At 43.1% G+C, this 24,460-nt stretch overlaps 1 protein-coding gene across 3 annotated transcripts in view; it reads left to right on the top strand.

Moving 5' to 3' along the window:
• Window positions 1–24,460, top strand: part of KMT2A (lysine methyltransferase 2A) — a 51,228-nt gene that overhangs the window by 22,062 nt on the left and 4,706 nt on the right. For 2 of the 3 annotated variants that reach the window (XM_080366884.1, XM_080366882.1), the window contains 29 exons: window positions 174–542; window positions 1,150–1,223; window positions 1,878–2,006; window positions 2,876–2,989; window positions 4,158–4,304; window positions 4,574–4,669; window positions 5,474–5,594; window positions 6,392–6,505; window positions 6,865–7,049; window positions 7,621–7,794; window positions 8,620–8,730; window positions 8,979–9,052; window positions 9,544–9,737; window positions 10,140–10,246; window positions 10,390–10,527; window positions 11,343–11,501; window positions 11,768–11,885; window positions 11,971–12,049; window positions 12,303–12,463; window positions 13,196–13,381; window positions 14,049–18,360; window positions 19,705–19,785; window positions 20,315–20,379; window positions 20,771–20,941; window positions 21,591–21,665; window positions 21,943–22,117; window positions 23,136–23,243; window positions 23,679–23,762; window positions 24,188–24,317. In XM_080366884.1, coding sequence (XP_080223010.1) covers window positions 174–542; window positions 1,150–1,223; window positions 1,878–2,006; window positions 2,876–2,989; window positions 4,158–4,304; window positions 4,574–4,669; window positions 5,474–5,594; window positions 6,392–6,505; window positions 6,865–7,049; window positions 7,621–7,794; window positions 8,620–8,730; window positions 8,979–9,052; window positions 9,544–9,737; window positions 10,140–10,246; window positions 10,390–10,527; window positions 11,343–11,501; window positions 11,768–11,885; window positions 11,971–12,049; window positions 12,303–12,463; window positions 13,196–13,381; window positions 14,049–18,360; window positions 19,705–19,785; window positions 20,315–20,379; window positions 20,771–20,941; window positions 21,591–21,665; window positions 21,943–22,117; window positions 23,136–23,243; window positions 23,679–23,762; window positions 24,188–24,317 — 8,051 coding nt within the window. The remainder of the gene's footprint in view (window positions 1–173; window positions 543–1,149; window positions 1,224–1,877; window positions 2,007–2,875; window positions 2,990–4,157; window positions 4,305–4,573; window positions 4,670–5,473; window positions 5,595–6,391; window positions 6,506–6,864; window positions 7,050–7,620; window positions 7,795–8,619; window positions 8,731–8,978; window positions 9,053–9,543; window positions 9,738–10,139; window positions 10,247–10,389; window positions 10,528–11,342; window positions 11,502–11,767; window positions 11,886–11,970; window positions 12,050–12,302; window positions 12,464–13,195; window positions 13,382–14,048; window positions 18,361–19,704; window positions 19,786–20,314; window positions 20,380–20,770; window positions 20,942–21,590; window positions 21,666–21,942; window positions 22,118–23,135; window positions 23,244–23,678; window positions 23,763–24,187; window positions 24,318–24,460) is intronic. The other variant, XM_080366883.1, reaches the window with a different exon arrangement.

The following is a 24,460-nucleotide window of genomic DNA, read 5'->3' as shown; positions in this document are numbered from 1 at the left end:
ATTTTACTGACAAAATGCTTTATTTTTCTGAGTACCGTTTTTCCTTTTGTATGACAGAATGACAAAATTCTGACATCAAAGTGTCTCTGTTTCCTGGTTTTAAAAAAGCAGCAAATCATTTGAAGTTGCACCGTTTTTGTCTGTGTTGTTTTATTGATGCTTCTTCTTCCTAGCTGCAAAAAAGAAAGAGAAGAAATCGAAGACAAATGAAAAGAAAGAAAGCCATTCTGGAAAGAACCAGTTGGACTCTGGACAGAAACAAGCTCCTCAGACTGCCGTATCAAGGGAAGACAATGCTGTAAAGAAGAGCAGTGAGCCTGCTCGTAAGCCCGTTGAGGAAAAACATGAGGATGGAAATTCCTCCATTCCAGCATCAGAGCCCAAACAGGTCCCTGCATCCAGTACCAGAAAGACTGGCAAGCAGACGTCCCAGCCAGTACAGCTCCCTCCTTCTCAGCCACCAAGCTCAGGACCTTTGAAAAAAGAAGCACCTAAACTTACCACTTCTGAGCATAAGAAAAAGACTCCCCAGCCAGAAATAGGTAAATGGGACTGTTTATCCTCAGTATGCTTGAGTCATGTTAAGTAACAATACGAATACTGCTAAAAACTGTTGGATTTTAAAACTGATCAATGTTTTCTGATCTGGTGAAGTTACAGCAGCTTCTTTTGGAAATTTTGCTTAGAACTGGCTTTTTTTCTGTTGAACTACAGTGTACGTTGGGGCAGGGAGAAAGATGGACATCATTGCTGTGATTGTTAGTCATGTAGTCTTGAAGTATATTTTCAATATTAAGTATGTGGACTGTTGATAGTCTGAATGTGAAACAAGAAGGATGTAATCTTTTACTACAAAAACATAGTCCACTGTTGCACGTAGTACAGAACAGCATGAACAGTGTCTGGCAAGGCAGCTCCGGGACTTCTGTGGCTTTGTACCCACAACAGATTTTTAGCACGGCAAGCTCTCCTGGTCATGCCTCGAGGAGACTGCTCAAGTCCTAGTTGGTGAGGTGCAGTCACAGAACAGGGTGGAACGACTCTAGTCTGAAATTCCTCACACATTACCCAGCTGATTTTTTTCCCTTTTCTTCTCTACAGGTGGCTGTTAGTTACTTGAAATACTCATAATTTTTCCCCCCTTCCTAGGCACAGAACAAAGCAAACAGAAAAAAATTGCTCCCCGTCCAACTTTCCCTGTGAAACAGAAACCAAAAGAAAAGGTGAATACTGTTTTTTGTACACAGTCAGTAAATTTCAAGAACCTGGAATTTCTGTCTGTCTAGAAAGTAGAACTGTATTACTTAACCCTTTTGCAGATTTTTGTTTGTGGGTTTTTTTTTCTGTTGTACTTAGAGTAGTTAGGTTTTTTCCTTGTGGCAGTATGTGGATACCAAAGTACCTGGCATATGCCTAAGATTCGGTTCAGATGTTAACTTGTTCTGTTAAGACATGTACATTGTGAGGTGGAGGCTAGCTTTTCCATTAAAAATGGAGGTACCTTCATCTCAGAAACAACTCCATTATTAAAAAAAACAAAACCCAAACAAAGAATCACCTTAAATCTAAGAGAGAAGTGCATAGGGACTAATTACATCCAGAGCTGCCCCACTGCAGCAAAATAAAAACCAGTGCTCTGATGTGAGAGCACATTGTGATGTTAGAGGAGAATGCAGCGAATTGAATTAAAATGTTAATGTGTGTGGAACGCTCTTAAGAAATGGTTTAGCAGAACACTTACTTTCTTGTGGCTTTTACACACTCATTAATCCTGTGATGGTTTGGGGGTTTTGTCTGTGAATTATCTATGGCATTTAATGTAATTACTGGTTAAGTTTTAATGTTTGGGATTAATGCAGGCTCCTTTACTTGACTAGGAAAAGCCCCCTCCTATAAGCAAGCCAGAAAGCAGCACGCTGAATTTGCTCAGTACTCTGACTAACGGAAGCAGTTCCAAGCAAAAGCCACCTACAGATGGAGTCCACAGAATCCGAGTGGATTTCAAGGTAGAGGACAAAATGTTTTAAGTATTTGAATGTTACCTGGCTCTAAACACTGGAACTAGAGTCCCTCAAGAGTGCTGGCAGTGACTTCTAAGGTTGTGTGTCTGGTACCATTCAGAGAGAACTGCAAATAGGAGCCTTCCTGACAAGTCACTCAGTTCGTTTTTAGAAGCTTGTCATGCCTTTTTTTTTTTTTTTTCTTATAATTAGAGTACTGGATGAAGAGACACTTAAAGCTTTAAAACCTTAACTGTCAATGTGTGAGGATGAGCAAGAATTTGAGGTTTATGAAGAATTATTCCATTAAGATGGAACTATAAAACCTTACCACAACTTGAGCCAACAAGATTTGGGGAAAATGTTAGTAACTTGTAATTCACAACATTTGGGGTATATCTGGGGTTTTTAAATGACAAATCATGTACTTTTTTGAACAACAGTGTTGAAATAATAAAAATGAATATTTTCCTAATAATAATTTTTCAGTCCATCTATAAGTGTTGATATTGGAGATTATAGTGAGATCTCTGAAGTGTTTTATACAACTATGGAGCTTTAATAAAGTATAATTCTGAAATTTCACTTTTAGTAATAATTGTGCAATCGTGAAAAAACTTTGTCTTGTTCTTTAGGCTTGCTTTCCATAGAAGGAAGGCTATTGTATTATTGAGCTCTCTTGGCAAGAGCAGCACCAAGATGTGACTATTCCAATATATACTATAAAGTAGACTGAGGTAGAAGTTGAACTGGTTTCAGTTTGAGAGCGCTTAATTGCAGGCACAGAATGTATAAAGCAGCAGTCAGTGTGAGCACTTTGTACTGATGTTGTATTGCCTTATTCTGCATGGTGATGTATCCTTTTGTACTTTCAGGAGGACTGTGAAGTGGAGAATGTTTGGGAGATGGGTGGGTTAGGCATCGTCACCTCGGTACCTATTACTCCCAGGGTGGTCTGTTTTCTCTGTGCCAGCAGTGGACATGTGGAGGTAAAGCATTGTATTCTGCTGTGATGACTGACTTACAGCACCGTATTGTTAACAAAATAAATGAATAAAAAACATCATGACCTTAATCCAGAAGAAATTAAAATAAGACCTGTATATCTGTCCTTCCCAAAATTTGTCCCAGGATGCTAAAATGCAAGGTGTTTAAAATCAGTTTGGAAACTTCTGCGGTGCTTGCTTTGGAGACAAACTGTATTAGACATAAAGAATAGCATATCTGAGCGCACCCATGTCTCCTGTTAATTTGGAATCCCCAATTTGATGTGAAGCAGGGGCTCTGCTCTCTTTTAACTTGAAATAAGAAAAGCTGCCTGGTAAAGTCAAAGGGCTTTAGGCAGCATGGACTTTCCCAGGTGTGTCTGTATCTGCGGAGAGCTGCAAACCCTTACTGCAATGTGACTGGAAAGATTCTGGTGCTGCATAAACAGCTGGATTAAGAGGGTTTAAATGGCTTTCCAGGTATAGATAGGTGCCTTCTCAACATCTTCAAGCCAGCTGCCCTGGGAAGGTGATGCTAGCACTCTAGAAAAGGCTTGGCTATGACGAGTGAATAGTGATCAGGGAAGAGGGGGTTAAGTTCTTCATGTGAACATCTGTGCACTTGAAGGACCGTGAGGGTCCAGTGGGGCATGGAGCCCTCCCCTTCCCAGTCAGGTTGCTCAATGATTCAGATGTCCCCTGTGAGCCTGCGGTGTACATGCCCTGAGGACGATTCTTTTCCTAGTATGATCAGCCTTGCAGGGCATACACAGAAACGAGGAGACTTTCTAATGGGTTGCCTGAGCTGACTGGAGGGAGAGCTGTCTTTCTTTTCTCTGCATGTCCCTTCCTTCTGCACTATTTCTTCACAAGCGGTTGGCTTGTGTTACAGTGAGGGAGGGAGATCCTGAAGAGCCCCATAGGCCTTTGCCAGTACTTGGGTAACAGGTACCCGGCACCTCTTTGCTGCTAGATGCCTAGCCTGGGTAGATGAGCATTTATTTGGGTTATCCGAAGCATGTGTGCAATTTCCCTACTAAAACATACCAGTAGAAATCCTTGTTCTGTCAGCTGTAAAGCATAATTCAAAGTAGTTCTGAGCACGAGGGGGCTTGTTTGGGAATCCGGAGCAGCTTCTGCCTTGCTAAAACCTCCCTCTCCCCCCTTGCAGTTTGTGTATTGTCAGGTCTGTTGTGAGCCTTTCCACAAGTTCTGCTTAGAGGAGAGCGAGCGGCCCCTGGAGGACCAGCTGGAAAACTGGTGCTGCCGTCGCTGCAAGTTCTGCCACGTGTGTGGGAGACAGCACCAGGCCACCAAGGTACCCCCAAACCGCCGGGAGACCTAGCAGGCACCCCTGTGCCACTCTCAGGGCTCCTCCAGCTCCGGAGCACCGTGCCAGGGAGTGGGGAAGCGCAGGGTCTCTGTGCAAGCGCCACTGTGCGCTGGGGAGAATACCTCTCGAGTTGCTTTGTTGCAGCTTCTTCCTCTTGGCCCCTCTTGGTATCCAGCGTAAAACCAAAATGTCAAGGATTTTGCATCCTTTTGAAGGGTCTCTGTTCCAATGCTTTTTTCCCCTTATTCTTGTAGCAGTTGCTGGAGTGTAACAAGTGCCGAAACAGCTATCACCCCGAGTGCCTGGGCCCAAACTACCCAACAAAACCCACCAAGAAAAAGAAAGTTTGGGTGAGGGATTTTGATTTCTTTTTTGGGGCAATTCACTTGCGGACTGATCCTAGTGCTCTGGGCCAGAGCTCTGCAGATTACATGGTCTGATGCAATCACTTAGTTTTTCAAGGTGGGGTGCCTATGGTGTTGGAAGGTACATTTGGAAATAGATAACGAGGTGGGTTGTTGATAAGGTTCTGAACAAGCAGGATTTTTAAAGAGATTACACCTTTTTTAGTTATAGTAACTCTTCTGATCATAGTCCCAGAATGTAGAAGGAGCTCTCCAGAATGGAAGCATCCACCTCATCAACAAACTTACCAGTTGATATTGGTATTGAGGGACAGTTTGGATTAAAGCACTGGTTTGTGTCTTTCAAGTTTTTGTTCTAAGCCAATACCTCTAGTGTATTTGGTACTAATAGTTTTTAGGCATTTTCTACTATGATATCCTCAGAGTTGAAAAACTATTAAAATAAGACTACATGTTTTAAGTCAGAAGAAATGCCACTACTACATACTCTGTTTCTTATGCAAAGGGAGGGGTGGTATTTTATTCGGTGCAAATAAGAAGGACAGGAAAAACTATACTGTGATTTATTTTCAGGGTTTTTTTTCTTGTTGTGTTGTCGCCAACTTGCCATAAAGGGAGGGAGCTCTTTTCTTTTTAGTGAAAGCTTTGGTATTTGAAACCCCTTATTCTGTCATATAAGCTCTCTGCGCTTGTTAAATATGAAAAACTGTCAAATGTATCATTAGGACTAAAGCACAGAAGCCAGTGAATAAAAGCAAATAACTGTTGCCAAACACATTCCTTTTCCAGATATGTACCAAATGTGTTCGCTGCAAGAGCTGTGGATCGACAACACCGGGCAAAGGGTGGGATGCACAGTGGTCTCATGACTTCTCGCTGTGTCATGATTGTGCCAAACTCTTTGCTAAAGGTACATAAAGTTGTGATTCTTGACAGCAAGAGCCTCTTCAGATGCTCAGTTTTGAATTAGACAGCGTCAGTGTAGCATGAACAGTGGGCCTGCACAGCAGGTGAGCTTGTCACGGTACAAACCAGAGTGAAAGCTGGTGTTAGGATCAAGCATGAAAGCATGTGTAAAAGTTCCTGTAGGAAAGCCAGGTTCTTAGATTTTTAAGAGTAGCTAACAAAAATAACCTCAGAGTTAGAGGCTTCCAGATTTTAAACACTATACTGTATGAAGCAATTATTACGTGCCTGTTGGCCCAGGGTTTCAAGTAGCAGTTGAGAAAAAGACAGTTTAAAGGACTCCTGACTTAAAAGCAACAAAATTCCTATTGTAAAGTGGTTGGTCCTTCATGGTGTCGGTTACTGTATATGACACCTTTGAACCTAGGAGGATCACACTGGGGAAAGATCTCAGGATAAAAAAATCTTGACTGTTCTATCTGTTTTCTTGCCTGTATGTCATCTTTGTCCTTCTGTTTTACTCCATAAAGCTAATTGCATATAGTATTCTGTTGTTCTCACCACCCCCAAAAAACAGGTACCCAGTAACAGAATTCTGGAGTAATCAGTGGTCCTCCAAGGGGGTTATTTTTGTGGCCATTGTTTGCAGTGTTGTAAAAGTAGGCATAACTGCATTGGCAGCTTACTGGTGGGGCTTCCGAGAGCTGCTTTCTTAGCACACTATTAAGTAACCATGTAGCCTTTAAGGTGTGTGTGTGCATGTAAACCAAACTTCTGATAAAAATCATGTCTCATTCACAGGAAATTTTTGTCCTCTCTGTGACAAATGCTATGATGATGATGACTATGAGAGCAAGATGATGCAGTGTGGGAAATGCGACCGCTGGGTCCACTCCAAGTGTGAAAACCTTTCAGGTAAGGCAAACCCTTATCGCCTCCATACTTAAAGAATGTGGGGCAGTGAGTAGGGCAAAACATCGAGTTCCAGACCTTTCCACCGGAGTGTTACGTTAACACCCTCACCTGTTGTGATCTACCTGAAAAATACCTGTGGAATGGCTACAGCTAGACCAGTACTAATGTCAGTGACATCCTGCAAGCATAGGACTTGCCTCAGATGCAGTATCACTCCACTAGTTAGTTGCACAAGAGGCTTTTGTTACATGAAAAGTGTTTCTGTTAGACGGGAAGTGCAAAGTAGGGCTTTTCCCCTGTATCCATCCTTCAGTAAAGTCGTTCAGATTGGTGTTTTTGGTTTTGTTTTGTGTTTCCAGATGAAATGTATGAGATACTCTCTAACTTGCCTGAGAGTGTAGCATACACCTGCATTAACTGTACAGAGCAGCATCCTGCAGAGTGGCGCCTGGCACTGGAAAAGGAGCTGCAGGTTTCTTTAAAGCAGGTTTTAACAGCCCTGTTGAATTCTAGAACTACTAGCCACTTGCTGCGGTATCGACAGGTAAGTTGGAGCCTTGCATCTCATTAATATGTTTTGGCCTGAAGTGTTACCTGGCATTCGGTTGAATTGTGGTATTTGCTGCGTGTCATACTGCAAAAGTGTCTTGATTGTACTTAGAACAACACATACTGTGATTTTTGTTTTTCTTGTATTTGTTCCTGTGGAAACAAAGAAGTGGGTGTCTGTGGTACAGCTGGGTGAGGCTAAAAGGAAAAATAGGGTGAAGTTCTTCAAGGAATGGGAGGATTTAGCTTTGTGATGGTAAAGGTGCTTTTTTGACAGAAGAACAGAATTTAAGTCTCAAAATACATATATTCAGAAATAAGAACTCTGAAAAATGAGTTTGTTCCTTACAGCTGATCACTCTGCTCTCCTGTGTGCCTTACAGATCAGCAGCAGAAAGCTGGTTAAGAACTTTTCGTTTTTGTCCCTACGTTCTGGACATGAGTTCAGACCTCTCTTTTATGTTAGTGAGAATCTCTGGGCCCGTGAATGAGCATGGGAGTATATCATGAGTAGCAGTCACACTTCAAAAGCCAATGTCCCTCTGTCTGGTTGCTGATGTTAATAGGCAGCAAAACCGCCTGATTTAAATCCCGAGACAGAAGAGAGTATCCCATCCAGAAGCTCTCCTGAGGGTCCTGATCCTCCTATCCTAACAGAAGTCAGTAAACAGGAGGAGCAACAACCTCTGGATTTGGAAGGAGTGAAAAGAAAAATGGATCAAGGAGGTTACACTTCAGTGGTATGTCAGAGTTTGTGTTCCACTATAATAATAGATCCTATGTATTGCTTTATGACCTGTGGTGTTTATAACTGACCATGCCTAAGCCTTTTCTTTATGAGCAAGGAAACAGGTTAACATGCTGCTAAAAATAATTCTGGCTAGTGTTTGTGTTAACACTGGTCCAAAGATGTGTAATTTACACTGTTGGATGGTGCGCTTTAACCAGCAGGGATACTTGGTTAACGCCCTTTTGCTCTTAGTCAGACATTTATGTTGATGGAAACAGGATAGGTCATCCTTCATATGCAGATTCTAACTGAAGGCCTAGCCAAATAACACCGATCGTAGTTGGTTATCTGGAAGCTATAAATTCATGTATGGAGGGATGATTTCTTTAGGGGTCACTTACACAAAATGCTAACATTAACCGAATTAATTCCTTTTGTAGGGAGCAGACTTTTCCTCTTTTTTTTTCCCTACAGAGCCTGTAATTTTCAAGAAGTCTGTATATTGCAAAGTGCTAGGCAAGTGCACCATTGCCAGATTTTGACCAAATCCTGGTGAAGTAGCTAGCCTGGCCGATTTTTAAAATCAGTCAACAGCCAACTCCAGGTAGAAGGAAGAAGTGAACAGCTGCGGGTGTAGCAGTTCCGCCAGACAGTTTGCAAATGCACAGGGTTGCTTGCTTCTTTACAGCCAAATTCTTTTTCTGCTTTTAAGTCGATGCTCTGGTTCAGACTTCTAGTCATCCAGATGCTCACTTGATGCCTTAAAAGAGATCAGTGGATGGTATAGCTGTACAAGAGACACTTGGTAACGTGACGTTTTGTGGTTTTCTTATAGTTGGATTTTAGTGATGATATAGTGAAGATAATTCAAGCAGCCATCAATTCTGATGGAGGGCAGCCGGAAGTTAAGAAAGCGAATAGCATGGTCAAGTCCTTCTTTATTCGGGTGAGCTGGACTACAGTTATTTTGAAATCTGCTTGGTATCATACCACTGCTTGTTGCTGTTGGAATCCGAACGGTCCATCGTGCTTACCATTGCTTGGTTATTTCCAGGAATAAAATAATACATTGTCAGAATTGTTGATGTTAATGAAATCTTACTAGTTCTGCATTTACAGTAGATCTTGCTTGAACCTCTTTGAGTTTTGGGGTATGTTGTATAACATTTCTAATGGAATGTTGTTTTCCTTCAGCAAATGGAGCGTGTTTTTCCATGGTTCAGTGTAAAAAAGTCCAGATTTTGGGAGCCAAATAAAGTAACAAGCAAGTAAGTAATTGTTCTGGGTCTGACTGTGACACCCTGCAGTTTGCCAGCTGTCCAAGCAAAAAGTATCAAGAGAGCTTGTTTGTGGGGTTGAGTTTTCTGTTCTACTTCTTTCTTTTCCTTTTTTTGCTTTAAGAAGTTAAACACTAATCCCATTCCCAGGTTTTGCATACACTTCCTAGTTCTAAAGCAGAGTAACCAAAAACATTATTTAGAACTAGGTATATTGTGTGTCAGCTTGTCAGTCCTGTCCTTCCTTCCCCCTCTCCTCCTCACTTCTGTTTGGTGTGGCCCTCCTGTGTCTGTTACCCTCGAAAGAAACAGACAAGCCACATCACAAATCTTACAATGTAAGTGACTATCAAGAGCATGTGTGGGCTGTAAATAATTAAGTGAGGAGTTGTTGTATACTGACTGTCAGTAGTGCTGGTAGAGGGGGCACAAGGTCCTCTGGTGCAGTGAGGTCTGACAGCTGATTCCTTGTTGCATTTCAGCAGTGGTATGTTGCCGAATGCAGTGCTGCCTCCTTCGCTTGACCATAATTATGCTCAGTGGCAGGAGCGTGAAGAGAACAACTGCACTGAACAGCCCCCTCTGATGAAGAAAATCATTCCAGCTCCAAAACCCAAAGGGCCTGGAGAGCCAGATTCACCAACTCCTCTACATCCTCCTACGCCACCTATCTCTAGTAAGAAAACAGATTGGAGCAGTATTGGTCCCAAACCCAGATTGCTTCATTCCAAGCCTCCTAGTAATAAAGAGAGGGTGGTATTAATTCTGTATGCAACTGAAGAATTGTGGAGACCTGTGGTGACCTGAAATCATTCAGAGGCTGTTGCATATGAGATGCTTCTGAGCTGAGCTTGTGCCCAGAAATATTTTGCACCTGCCTTTTTTTTTTTTTTTTTCCCAGAACGGTGGGCTGTGTAGAGGCTGACGGGTGCTTTTCCTTGCTTTACAAGCCAGCTATTGAAAACTTCAGGCTGCTGTTTGGATCTTCTACCCTGTTCACTTACTGACAGTCTTTCCAGCTGAATTTTCCCCCCCCTGACTTTCAAGAATAAACAATATTCTCTCTTTTAATTACAAGGCTCTGACAGAAGCAGAGAGGATAGTCCTGAACTTAACCCACCACCGGATGTAGAGGACAATAGGCAGTGCGCATTGTGCCTGAAATACGGTGATGACAGTGCTAATGTGAGTATGTGGCATGTACCCATCTCTATCAGAGCAGATTTAAGCAGTATTACAGATTTGGTTCTGTGGATAGGCTGGGTGCGTTTTCTGCATTGCTGTGTCTTGTGGAACATTTGAAAAGAATGTTTCCTTCCATTCTTTAGGATGCTGGACGTCTTCTCTACATTGGCCAAAACGAATGGACACATGTGAACTGTGCTTTGTGGTCAGCAGAAGTATTTGAAGATGACGATGGTTCTCTGAAAAACGTGCACATGGCTGTGATCAGGGGAAAACAACTGGTGCGTATATGTAAAGAATACTTTGTTAAAACTTCACCTGGATTTACACAGAACCAAGACAGGAACCTAGCTAAAAGATTCCTGGTGGGTGGGTGGGTGTGTTCTTCTCTGTCCTGTCCTTGCGTATTTTTTCCCCACTATTTGTAATAGAAGTGACTGAAGATATTTGAAAGTTTATTTTATCCTTGCTCAGTTCAGAAATATTATGAAGACCAAAAGCAACTTGTAGCAGGAGAATAGGAGTTGTGTTTGTCTCAAAAGGTCTTCAATTGCCAGTGCTATATCTTAAGCAATTGATGCCATATCTGTAGTCGCCACCTGTTTTTAAAAATGGGAAATATCTAAAGCACAACCAAACTCTGAGTTAAAGCCCAACACCTGTCTCAATAGTGGAAGCACTACAGCGGAAGCAGTGGAATCAGCCTGCTCTTAGCCAGCAGTAAGCTGCCCGCGTGGGGAATACTCTGTGCAGGAGAAATAGTTGATGTATTTATTAATCAGTGAAGCTTGCAAGTAGGACACTTGGATATAGTGTAAAAGCAAGAAAGTCCAAGGCCTGGAGGAAGCAGTCTGCAAATGCAGAAGTTGTTCTGCGTGAGGGATCCTTCTTCCTTTCACCACCTCCTCTGTGTCTCTATTGTGCATGTTGAGTCACAGTAGTGAAACGTTACAGCAGTGAAGTGGGAGGTCAGGCATTACTCTCAGCTTTTGTTGGGGGGTGGGGCGGTGGGGCAGGAAACCCAACTGACAACTCTAATGGCAGCCTGGTTTTAGAAGAGATTAATTTTTAACCTTTTTTTTTTTGGCTTTTGTAGAGGTGTGAGTTCTGCCAGAAGTCGGGGGCCACAGTAGGCTGCTGCCTCACTTCCTGTACAAGTAACTATCATTTTATGTGCTCGCGCGCCAAGAACTGTGTCTTTTTGGATGATAAGAAAGTTTACTGCCAGAGGCATCGGGACTTGATCAAAGGAGAGGTGAGATTCTTCTTTCACACCCTGCCTTGTCTGAAGGTGGGGGTAGCCTGTAGCTGTGAGCACTTTTTAGGGCTTAATGTTGAACGTGTTCTTTGCTAATGAGGGCTGTACAGCAGTGTTGTTGAGAAGTCAGTGATACAACTGGCAAGGGGAAGTTTGGCTTCTCTGTGGTAGTTCAAAAACTAAACTGAGGATCGAGTAAGATGTAGTGTATGTGTGGTAGTTCCTTCAAAATTAACAAGTTGTTTTGTGCATTCTTGTTCCAGGTGGTTCCTGAGAATGGGTTTGAAGTTCTTAGAAGAGTTTTTGTGGATTTTGAAGGGATCAGTTTGAGAAGAAAATTTCTTAGTGGTTTGGAACCCGAGAATATCCACATGATGATTGGTGAGTTCTAGTCTCTGGACACTTGATCCACCTTTTGGTGCTGGAATCTGGTTCACAGAACTTTTCTGTTTCTTTTTCTGCTCAGGTTCAATGACAATAGACTGTTTAGGAATTCTGAATGATCTCTCAGACTGTGAAGATAAGTTGTTTCCCATTGGCTATCAGTGAGTATAAGCTGTTTCAAAATTAGGTGTCTTAGCATGTTAGATCCCAAACGAGTGCTGAGGTAACGTATTTAAAAATTGATTGTGGTTTTCATAGGCAGTTCAGGAATCTTGTGATTCAGCTAGATGTGCAGCATGTTGTGCCAGGGAGCCTTTGTCCCATGCAATTTTGAGAAACTGAATACTTAAAGTAGGAATGCTGGAGTTCACTCAGCTGTTGAGTAAATTTTTTTATGTTTGAATTGTCTTCCAGGTGCTCCAGGGTGTACTGGAGCACAACGGATGCCAGGAAGCGCTGTGTGTATACCTGCAAGATCATGGAGTGCCGACCTGCGGTCATAGAACCTGACATCAATAGCACTGTAGAGCATGATGATAACAGAACAATTGCACATAGCCCCATGCCCCTTACAGGTAACCTTTTATAGACTTTCTTAAAGTATATTCTCGACATGGTTTTGCAGGAGTGTATCCTTACCAGAAAGCCAAGTAGGCTGGGACTTGTGTCTCCTAAACCAATTTGGACTACAAGCCACTTGTTTTCCAAATCATGTTACAGAATCTTAAGATTTAAAAAAAGCTAAGCTCCTTAGTGTGCCAGTAACTTTGAAAACTTGAACCAAACAAAAACTACTGTAGTAATGCTTTCTAGTCTACAGATCTGAGATTTTTCTAGTGATAACACTTCAGGTGTCAGTGCTGGGATGTAATATGGGGATTTTTAAATGCAGTGTTGAATAGTAGAATTGTGCTGCTTCTGTAATTCCAAATTGCTTTCTCTGTATCCATAGGTGAGTTTAAAAAGAAAATAATAATCAAGCCTATCCTTTTCATTTCCTGGGAGGTGAGGCTGCGGGAAACTTTTAAAACATTTCTAATAGTTGTCAACATAAAATCTTAAACTTTATCAAAATATAATGGAATTTCATCTGTAAGTTGAGGGTTACTGTATTGCTGCAAGGATCTGAAAATGTTCTTAGAAGCAGCCAGACATCTGATGGCAGGGAAGCAGTAGTCTTTGACTTTGTATTTATTTAACAAATACACCAATTCTTCAAGTGAAACCTGATAGCAATATAGACTTTTATCAGATCATAGCTTTTAGGATTCAGTGATGGCTTACACTGTTTCTCTTTTATACAACAGAAACTCTATCTAAAGACAGCCGAAATACACCTGAAATTGTAAACCCACCATCACCAGATAATCCCTTGCATTCTCAGACCTCTAGTTCCTGTTACTATCCAGTGGTCTCAAAGGGTCCCAGGATCAGGACACCAAGTTACCCATCCACACAGAGGTCTCCCGGCTCTAGGCCATTACCCTCTGCAGGTATTTAAAGTTGTCAATTTTGATTTTTGTGGGTGGTGGGTTTTGGGGTTTTTTTTTGGGGGGGGTTGTTTGTTTTGGAAATATTTTTTGTTTTGTTCATGTATTTGTTGACTTTGTTCAGAGATGGTGTTTAGTTTTCTGTTTCCAGAGAAAAAAGTTAAATGGCTGTAGGTTTGAGGGAAGGAAAGTTTTGAAAACATACAGTAGAGGTGGCCTGTCAAGAAATGTACAATTGAAACAAAAAATTTCCCTGTGAGGAAGAAAGCAGTGTTTGACCAATATAATGGCAGTAATACAGAAGAGCTGTAATATAAGTTTAGGGATTTAATCATCTCATATTTTTCCAGAGAGAACCAGAAATCTGGTATTGTAATTCAGCTACTGTTTCTGTATGAATGAGTCATGTTTTGTTTCAAACCAGTGTTGACAATTCACATCTAAATTTGAGGTGCAAAACCCTGAGATACAAACTTGTCAACTCTACATTGTGAATACTGACTGACAGTATCAGGTTTTTAATGCCTATCTCAAGTATCATCTTTATATTAATGCTATTTGCCTGAAAGGTTATGCTTTTTATTTTCTTGTTTTGTGTGAAGGAATTGGGTGTGTGTTAGTTGTGAAGGTTTCAGATCGCTTGATGGTCTTTCTTGCCTTATTTTCTCAGGAAGCCCTACCCCAGTGACCCATGAAATAGTAACAGTAGGAGATCCTTTACTATCCTCTGGACTTAAGAGCATTGGTTCTAGGAGACATAGCACCTCTTCCTTGTCACAGCAGCAATCAAAACTCCGGATGATTTCCCCTATACGAGCTGGGAACACTTACTCCAGGCACAGTGCATCTTCTGTTTCCAACACAGGGTCCTCCTCAGAACATGAGCCAAGCATCAAAAGTACAGACCGCTTTGTGGGGTCAGTGAATGCAGGTACACCAAGTGCTCCAGTTCAGAGTTGCTCTAGCAGTTCAGGCTCCCAGAAAACAGCAGCTACAAGCGGAAGTAAAACTTACCAGCTGGATGCGTCTCAGTGTACAGAAGGAAAACATTCTGGCAGTTCAGATTTGATAGCCAAATGTGTGCCTTCTAAGGGAGAGAAAATTAAAACACTGACCTCAAAGGACCCGGATTATTCAGCTCATGGTTTTGCTTCTGGAGGAAACTCCAAAATGTCTGCTCAACCAACCAGTTCATCAGTTACGGAAATTAATGTTAAAATAGGAACCTTACAAGAATGTTCAGGATCATTTTCTTCCAAAGAAGCAATATCCTTTCCACCATTGCATCAGAGAGGCCCAAGGAAAGACAGAGATCAGCATGTGGAACCTGTACAGCCAGAGAAAACAGCTGCGGTTGATGAGATGGATGCGAAGGCCTTGAAGTCTGCTGGAGTAAATAGCAGATCTCCTGTAGCAAGTGAGCCAGTAGTTTCTGCCTCTAGAGACAGGCGTCAGAAGGGGAAAAAGGTAATGAAAGACAGTTTTAAAGAGAAGCATTGCCTAAAATCTCTTCCAGATTCAAGTCAAGCAGTAGGCAGTGATGAAGGAAACCTGAAGCCAGAGTTTGGTAATCAGGGTTTGGCAGTTGAACCAATTAGCCAGAGGTTGTGTAATAATATTGCTGCTGAAAAAGCTGGTGAGAAGTCTCCACCTTCGCAAGGGCTGTCTAAAGGTTCTGCAGTGCAGATTGAAGCAGCCTCTAAGGAATCTCAGGCACCTAGAAAACGCACCGTTAAAGTCACTCTGACTCCTCTCAAGATGGAAAGTGAAACCCAATCTAAAAATGCACAGCAGGAAAGCGATGCTGAGCCTCAGTCTGCAGGGACAGAACTGACTGCTTTGGCAGAGCCCTCCTCAACTTCAGAAAGCCCAGAAGATAACCCTGTAGTTCAGAGAAGTCCAAATGAAGCATCAGCACAGGAATCTCAGAATAATGCATATGAAAGTCTGCCTGTTCAGGATAACAACTTGATGCTCCAGGATGGAGGAGCTAAAGCTCAAGAGGAAGGCTCCTACAAACGGAGGTATCCACGGAGGAGTGCTCGGGCCAGATCCAATATGTTCTTTGGATTGACTCCTCTGTATGGCGTGAGGTCTTATGGAGAGGAAGACATTCCCTTCTACAGTAACTCAACTGGAAAGAAGCGAGGGAAGCGGTCTGCAGAAGGACAAGTGGATGGTGCAGATGACTTGAGCACATCAGATGAAGATGACCTATACTACTATAACTTCACTAGAACGGTGGTTTCCTCGAATACGGAGGAGAGGCTTGCATCCCATAACTTATTCAGGGAGGAGGAGCAGTGTGATCTTCCAAAAATCTCACAGCTAGATGGTGTGGATGATGGCACTGAAAGTGATACAAGTGTCACGGCAACAACAAGAAAAGTCAGTCAGGTAACTAAAAGGAGCAGTAAAGAAAATGGAACAGAGAATTTAAAGCTAGATAGAAGTGAAGAAGCTGGAGAGAAAGTACAAGTCACCAAGAGCTCCGCCATCCACAAAACTGACCCGAAGATAGATAACTGCCATCCTGTGAGCAGGGTTAAAGCACAGGGTCAGGATTCACTGGAAGCTCAGCTGAGCTCGTTGGAAACGGGCCGCAGAGCTCACGCAAGCACGCCTTCCGACAAGAACTTACTGGACACTTTTAACACAGAACTTCTGAAATCAGACTCTGACAATAACAACAGTGATGACTGTGGCAACATCCTCCCTTCTGACATCATGGACTTTGTACTAAAGAACACACCATCTATGCAGGCACTGGGAGAAAGTCCAGAGTCCTCATCATCTGAACTTCTCACGCTTGGGGAAGGTTTAGGTCTTGACAGCAACCGTGGCAAGGATATGGGCTTGTTTGAGGTGTTCTCCCAGCAGCTGCCAACCACTGAGCCAGTGGATAGCAGCGTCTCTTCCTCCATATCAGCGGAGGAGCAGTTTGAATTGCCGCTGGAGCTTCCTTCTGATCTCTCTGTTCTGACCACTCGCAGCCCTACGGTGCCCAGCCAGAATCACAACAGGCTCGCTGTCATCTCAGAGTCTTCGCTCTCTTCCTCGGGAGAACGGTCGATGCTTGCCTTGCCTTCCACGGAGTCTGGGGAAAAGAGGGTGACAGTCACAGAAAAATCTGCATCGGGGGAAGGCGAAACAGCGCTCCTGAGTCCAGGAGTAGACCCGAGCCCTGAAGGACACATGACTCCCGATCACTTCATCCAGGGTCACATAGATGCAGAGCATATAGCCAGCCCACCCTGTGGCCCCGTTGAGCAAGGGCATGGCAGCAACCAGGATTTAACAAGAAACAGCGGGACTCCAGGTATCCAGGTGCCAGTATCGCCCACCGTTCCCCTCCAGAGCCAGAAATACGTGCCAAACTCCACAGACAGCCCTGGCCCCTCGCAGATCTCCAACGCTGCGGTGCAGACAACACCGCCCCACCTCAAGCCAGCTGCAGAAAAACTTCTGGTAGTCAATCAAAACATGCAGCCGCTGTATGTCCTCCAAACCCTTCCCAATGGTGTTACTCAAAAGATACAGTTAACGCCTTCTGTTAGCTCTGCACAGAGTGTAATGGAGAGCAACACTTCAGTGCTGGGGCCCATGGGGAGCGGGCTGACACTGACCACGGGGTTAAATCCGAGCTTGCCCTCATCTCAGTCATTATTCCCTCCCGCGAGCAAGGGGCTGCTGCCCATGTCCCATCACCAGCACATACATCCCTTCTCCACGGCTGCTCAGACTGGCTTCCCACCAAACATTGGCAGCCCTTCGCCAGGTCTTCTGATTGGTGTCCAGCCACCCCCTGATCCTCAGCTCTTAGTGTCTGAAGCTAGTCAGAGGACAGACCTTGGTACCGCTGCTTCTACTCCAGCTGCTGCCCTGGGCAAGAAACGGCCCATATCTCGTCTGCAGTCACGGAAGAATAAGAAACTGGCTCCCTCTGGAACCCCTTCTGCTATAGCTCCTCCTGATATGGTCTCCAACATGACCTTAATTAATTTTGCTCCTTCACAAATCTCCAACCACCCACTGGATTTGGGAACCATTGCAAATTCGACATCCCACAGAACTGTCCCCAATATTATCAAAAGGTCCAAGTCCGGGGTCATGTATTTTGAGCAGACGTCTTTGCTTCCACAAGCTGGGACCACTACTGCAGTCGGCACATCTCCCAGTGTTATTGGGCCAGATGCCAGTCAGCTCCCAGCGGGGCCTGTATCAGGCCTGGCATCAAGTTCCTCGGTGCTGAATGTCGTATCCATGCAGGCCACTGCAGCCCCTACCACTGGTGGATCAGTTCCTAGTCATGTTTTGGGACAAAGTTCGGTAACATTAACTAGCCCTGGATTATTAGGGGACCTTGGTTCAATAAGCAACCTCCTGATCAAAGCTAGTCAGCAGAGCCTTGGTCTTCAGGAGCAGCACATGACTTTACCACCAAGTTCTGGGATGTTTTCACAGCTAGGAGCATCCCAAACTCCATCTACGGCAGCAATGACAGCTGCATCAAGCATATGTGTTCTGCCTTCAGCACAGACAATGGGCATGACGGTTGCTCCGTCGTCTGCTGACCCAGAAGGCTCTTACCAGCTTCAGCATATGACACAACTCTTAGCCAGCAAAACTGGCGTTGCTTCCTCCCAGCTAGACCTTGGCACAGCTTCAGCAACAACACAGTTGTCGAGCTTTCCACAGCTGGTTGATATCCCCAATAATACCGGACTTGAACAAAACAAGGCTTCCTCGTCATTGATGCATGCCAGTTCAGCATCTCCTGGAGGCTCCCCATCATCAGGTCAACAGTCTGCAAGTAGCTCTGTGCTGGGTCCCACGAAAATGAAGCCGAAAATCAAACGCATTCAGCCATCGTTAGACAAAGGGAATGGAAAGAAGCACAAAACTTCTCACTGGACCGGTTCCTCTGAAGCACACACTCCTGAGAGAGGAGCCCTTGCTGTACCCCAGGTCTCGACTACAGGGTAAGGGGGATGTTTGATTTTGCTCATCTCTGAGACTTTGTAGCAGTGCAAGAGAGAATCTTGCACTAATTTCCACAGCAAATTTTCTTCTTGATGATTTCTGAGGTGAAGACCTCAGCTACTAGTCGGAAGTAGATGCGTAAAGGAGTTAATAGAACTTTTACCTCTGGAAAGGGAGGGATGAAAAACTCAAGGCTTTCGGGATCAGGCTTATGAGGATGTTATTCACTGTTGACAGCTCTGGCAAATTAAGGCGTGTTTTAGAGATATCAATAGAGCAAATGGCACTCAAAAGGGTGATGACTTCTATTCCTTTATATTGTTGATGTGTGAAGTGCACTAGAAGTTGTAGTTGTACTATTAGTAGCATACTAAGGTACCAGAGTGAAGTGCCATTATGGTGTTGCCTTGGTCATTTAGGTTACAGAGTTCAAACTGCATGCCAGTTTCTTAGTCCCTCTCTGGTGTGTGGTTTATTCTTACCCCTCTTCCCTCCTCCTTTGTCCCTACAGGCAAGAGAGGCTGCAAAGGAACTGGGGGAGCAGGGAGAATCTTGCGCGCTCTGTCAGAGCAGCAGAGCATGCGCTTGTCTCACAGTAGAGGATTACTTTCCAGACCTTAACTTAAAATGACATTTGAATTGACTCTTTCAAACACAGATCTGTAGAGAGAATTGCTGCTGGTCTGTGGTTTGAGAGGCAAAGCTAGGCAGTTTTATGGGTGTAGTCCAGGGCTCTGTCTTAGTATCGTGCTGCCAGCAGTTAGGCACATTGCACCACTGGCTTTCAATCCTGGCTGCATGAGAGCACTCCAAAATAATTGCTGGTGCTAAAAGAATGTAAAATCTGTCTTCTGGTAACTGAGAAATACTGCACATCGCTTGTGTAATTCCTTGATCATCTTAATGTCCTCTGATAAATCTGGTTCTTAAACCGTTGATCCAAAACTTTTTAGACAGCTTAACCTTTCAAAATAACTTTTTCTGTGTTGCTGATACTTGCCAATTTGTTTTAAGCTGTGAAAGTTTTCTGTAGCTGTGTCCACGTTCTGCCACGTACCTCTTAACTCCTGAGCTCACTGATTGCTCAGACATATTTCTTATGCACCCGGATTCATTCATGCTCCTTCTTCCTCTTGAAGCGCAAGTCTCAATTCTGATGTGATGCTAGAAGCGTGATCTGGTTCCTCATATCATAGGAGCAGTTGTTACTACTTCTGTAGTTCTCCTGAACTGCTGAATCACTCATGGCAGCTCCTGGTGGATCTGTTGCTACTTTGCAGTTTCACTTATGGCACATATGGCTTGGCAGGTATTTTGAATGTTCCTAAATCTTTTTGTTCCAGGACTCCTGCTGTGAAGGCAGATACGCAGGATGCAGCAAGTGTAGATCAGCCATCGCATAAACAGTGTGGCCAGTCTGCAGGGTAAGCATTAAACAGATCTCTCTGTCAGGTTCTGCTCGCTTGAGCTTAAGGACATTTATACCAAGAATGCAAGAAATCTTAGTTTGATAGCTAAAATATCTTGGGAGCTTTCAGTCTGGAATGAGCTGTTACATTTAGTTGCAATATGGAGCCATTTTTTAAATCAAGTTATGCGTAGCTCTGGGAAGCTTAGTGCTTGCTGAGAAGACGACTATGCACACAGTGTTGACCGATCATGTTAGCATCCGCCTTGCTACTGAACAGGGCTAATACAAAGAACAGGTCACATACTGTATTGACTTAAGACTGCTACCCACAGACTGATAGATGCCTCAAAAATAGATGCCACTGAGTAGAATCTTTTTGTTTGTTTGTTTTGGATTGAACTGATGTTAGAACATTTGATCTGGAAAAAGGTTCTCAAATCTGTCTAGTTTTCAGGATTTTATAGGCAGCTGTTCAGGGCTGGTAAGGAAATGAGGCAGGTTGTTAAATATTTTTCTCCATGTTAAATTCCTTCCCTCCCAAGGCAAACAATGGTCCTCCCAGAATCTCAATCAACACAGAACTCAACAAATGAGCAAGAAAATAAAGGTATGTTGCTTCTTCAAAAGCACTGAGCCTTGGGACTCTCCAGGCCTAGGAAATTAGTACCCTGAAGTTTTGTGTTTTGTGTGTCTTGTTCTCTCAGAAGAAAAATCTCGGAGCTAATAGTCATGTTATTCTTGCTATGAAAGGAGGAAGTGTTGGTTTGCTATTAATAGATAGCAGACAAATAGTTACGTCTCTATTTTTAGTTTGTGAAAATTTCAGCACTTGAGATTTCACACTCTTAACACAACACTGTCTAGATTCTTTTTCTTGGATGTATTTACTGGTCATCAAAAGGCAAGTTTAGTAAGTAATTTTCAGTTGTGGAAAAAACAGTGGGAAAAGAATAATTCTACTCAATTTCCATTTTCATGCCGTCTTCTCTCTTTTCTAGGCTCAAAAGCTCTCGAGGAAGAAGAGAGCACTTTCAGCTCCCCACTTATGTTTTGGCTTCAGCAAGAGCAAAAAAGAAAAGAGTGTCTTGGTGAGAAGAAACCAAAGAAAGGTTTGGTTTTTGAGATCTCTAGTGATGATGGCTTTCAAATCTGCGCAGAAAGCATTGAAGGTGAGAACTGTGCATTTTTGGCTGTACTGGTTTTACCTTGCCTTGCTAGAAGTGACGTTGACTTCTGAGGATCTCTTACTTGCCTTTTTAATGGAATTAGAAAAAAAAAAAGACCAAACCTTGATTTACAGCCCTAGAACAATCCTAGTTCCTAACAATGTCTGGATTGTATTGATTTTAATTTTTTTCAATAGAATATATTCAATGAATATATATATCATTGTCCTATTTTTGTTTTATCAATTGACCAATGGTGTCGAACCATATTTTGTCAAGAAATACCCTACTTTCTCATCCGCACTGGTTATCTAGACTGTCCTCCAGACGAGCTGCTGAAGATTCTTACTTCCCTCTTTGCCAAAGTGAATTTTGGAGAGGATGGGAGCAATTGGATCTAAGGATCTTAATTTATGGCCCAGGAAAGGATGCAAACTTCACATTCTCCAGTTAGTTTATTTAAATATGAGTATTTGTTGGAAAACAGCATACTGCACATGTACGTAGAACTCTACCAACAGTATTGTTTCACTGGAAACCTGATAAGATGCAGCAAAATAACAGGCATAGCAAGGCACCTGTTTCGGCAGTCCTCGCTGCCCAGCGCCCGGATACTCTCTCTCTATCTTGTCTTCTGTTTGTGTGACTGCAGATGCCTGGAAGTCACTGACTGACAAAGTTCAAGAAGCCCGTTCTAATGCCCGCCTGAAACAGCTATCTTTTGCAGGTAATGTCCGGTGCTAAACTCTGTTCTGTCTGCAAACAGATCTCTCTGTGGGTTCAGCAGAGTCTTAAGAGTTTCAGTTCAGCTGCTGACTGCTTTATGCAGGATAATTTCTTCCTGATGAAATTATTTAAAACTCTTATGTGGAATGACCTAGCTAATACAGTGCTGCTGTGACAGTTGCAGGCTAGCACACAGGTTGTATGTAACAAGCTGCTGTGTTCTCTTGCTCAGAGTCTGCAGTCAGTTTGCGTTTGTTGTGCTCCTTCTCTTGGTCCAGGTGTGAATGGTTTGAGGATGCTGGGGATTATCCACGACACTGTTGTGTTCCTGATAGAGCAACTGTACGGAGCAAAGCACTGCCACAACTACAAGTTCAGATTTCATAAGCCAGAGGAGGCCAATGAACCTCCTCTGAATCCACATGGCTCTGCTAGGGCTGAAGTCCACCTGAGGCAAGTGTGAGCTTTGTCATTGTTAAGGTTAACAGCCCATTTACTCGATTGATTATCCATCAATCCGACTCTGTGGCAGAGCATAAGCAACTTACGGTTTAACCCCAGCCGGAAACTAAATTCCATGCAGCCACTCTCTCACTCCAGCCCCTGCCAAGGGATGTGAAAGAGAATTGAAAAGGAATGTAAAACTCAAGGGTTGAGATAAGAACAATTTAATAATTAAAATAGGAAAAAACCCCAAAATGATAATAATGATGATGATGATAATAATAAAGTAGTAGTAGTAGTAGCAGTAGTAATATTAGGGGGGAGAAGAGGAGAGGAGTGAAATCCGAAGGGAAGAGAGGAAAAAACCTGATGCACAAGACAATTGCTTACCACCCACTGGCCAATGCCCAGCCAGTGCCCCAGCAGCGATCACAAGGCCCTGGTCAACCCCTCCCCACCCACCCAGTTTATATATTCAGCGTGACATTCTATGGTATGGAATACCTCTTTGGCTATTTCAGGTCAGCTGTCCTGGCTGTGTCCCCTCATGATTTCTCATGCCACTCCAGCCTTCTTGCTGGCAGGACTTGAGAAACTGAAAAGTCCTTGACTTAATTGTTGTTAAGTAACATTTATACTAAAACCAGCAGTGTACTATCAACACTGCCACACCAAATCCAAAACACAGCACTGTACCAGCTACTAAGGAGAAAATCAACTGTTCCGGCTGAAACCAGGACAGAAACAAATCTCTGCAGTGCTAGAAGCTCTCAGTCAGAAAGAAATGTTAGCAGGAGCCTGCATTTTGCTGTTGCTTTGTTTAACAAAGCTTGTCTGGCTGGTGCTTTCATTCACAGTTCTCGGAAACTGTTAGTTGTTAGCCTGATGCAAAGAAGCTTTAAGAGAGGACAGACCGGTGAAGGTGTAAAGCAGTAAAAAAAAAAAACCCAAAACACCAAACTTCTGGCAACCACAAGTGTAGTTTCAGTCAGTAAAACAAACTTCCTTTGGTCTTTTTAAATTGCAGGAAATCTGCATTCGATATGTTTAATTTCTTGGCTTCTAAACACCGACAGCCCCCAGAATACAACCCAAATGATGAGGAAGAGGAAGAAGTACAGCTGAAATCAGCCCGGTATGCAGCAGGGTTTAAAGGTTAAAAGGGGAGAATAATGCTGTGGTGCTAAAATGACCTGATTGGCCTTAGTTATTACATATTGCATTCTTTGAGGTGGTGTTTAAAATCTGAAAGTTACAGAGTGCTAGCAAATACAATGAAGACTCCTACAATAGCAAGAGAGCTGATAGCTGAAGGTGACTACCAGGCCAGTCTTCCTTTGAATGTTTCTTTTCCTCACTAATGTAAAACAACCTGATGAGAATTTGGGCAGGAAAGGGAGGAAGTGATCTTTTACATATATTTAAGCCCACTGAATTAATTTTGATTTTGTTCTCAGTGGGCTGCAGTGTTGCAGTGTCTAAACTATTGCATCTTGGGAAGTATCCCAGATAATACATGGCACAGACCCTCCATTAAAGGTCATCGCTTAGCAGCATCTCTGTGTTCTAGGAGGGCGACTAGTATGGATCTGCCAATGCCCATGCGCTTCCGACACTTGAAGAAGACCTCCAAGGAAGCAGTTGGTGTCTACAGGTACTGTTTTGCTCTGGTACCATGATCTCTGGGGCAGAGGAAGGTGAAAACTGAAAATCCTCTATGAAGTCAGACTATAAAATTGAGGGGAAAATGCAGGTTTGGGATTTTTCCCTCCTTCTCCCTGCCCAAGTTAAATATTTGAAAAGTAATCCTGAGCACAAAGTACTTACTGCTTGCTGGCTTACCTTGGTAATAGCTAAGGCACGTGCTTAAGGGCAGGCAGGAGAGACCTAGCTTTGTCCTTTGTAGCATTATGTTATACAAGGGTAGTGATACGGCAGGGATCCCTGTAATGCATAATCTGTTTCCCTTAGTGTTTACAGTCTTGTGTTTCTGCGCTTTGCTTGTATCGTCCACAGTACTTGCTTACCTTGTTGCTTTTTTTTTTTTTTTTTTTTTTGCTTTTTTTTTTTTTTTTTTAGGTCTCCCATCCATGGCCGGGGTCTGTTCTGCAAAAGGAATATCGATGCAGGTGAGATGGTGATCGAATATTCAGGCAACGTCATTCGCTCCATCCTCACTGACAAACGAGAGAAGTACTACGACAGTAAGGTGAGTTGTGGGCTTCTGTAGAAATTCTTAGAGAGTTTGGGCAAAGTAGAAAGTGAAGGTAGGACAGGCTTGTGTGAAAATTGTGATGTGGCAAACGCAGATGGGGATTAGAGACTCTTTAGGGTATTTCCCTTGCTGGAGCT

Source organism: Falco punctatus (assembly GCF_963210335.1).
Source record: "Falco punctatus genome assembly, chromosome: 16".
Classification (NCBI taxonomy): Eukaryota; Metazoa; Chordata; class Aves; order Falconiformes; family Falconidae; genus Falco; species Falco punctatus.
The sequence above is the reverse complement of the archived record's forward strand: the minus strand, read 5'-3'. Positions and strand labels throughout refer to the sequence as shown.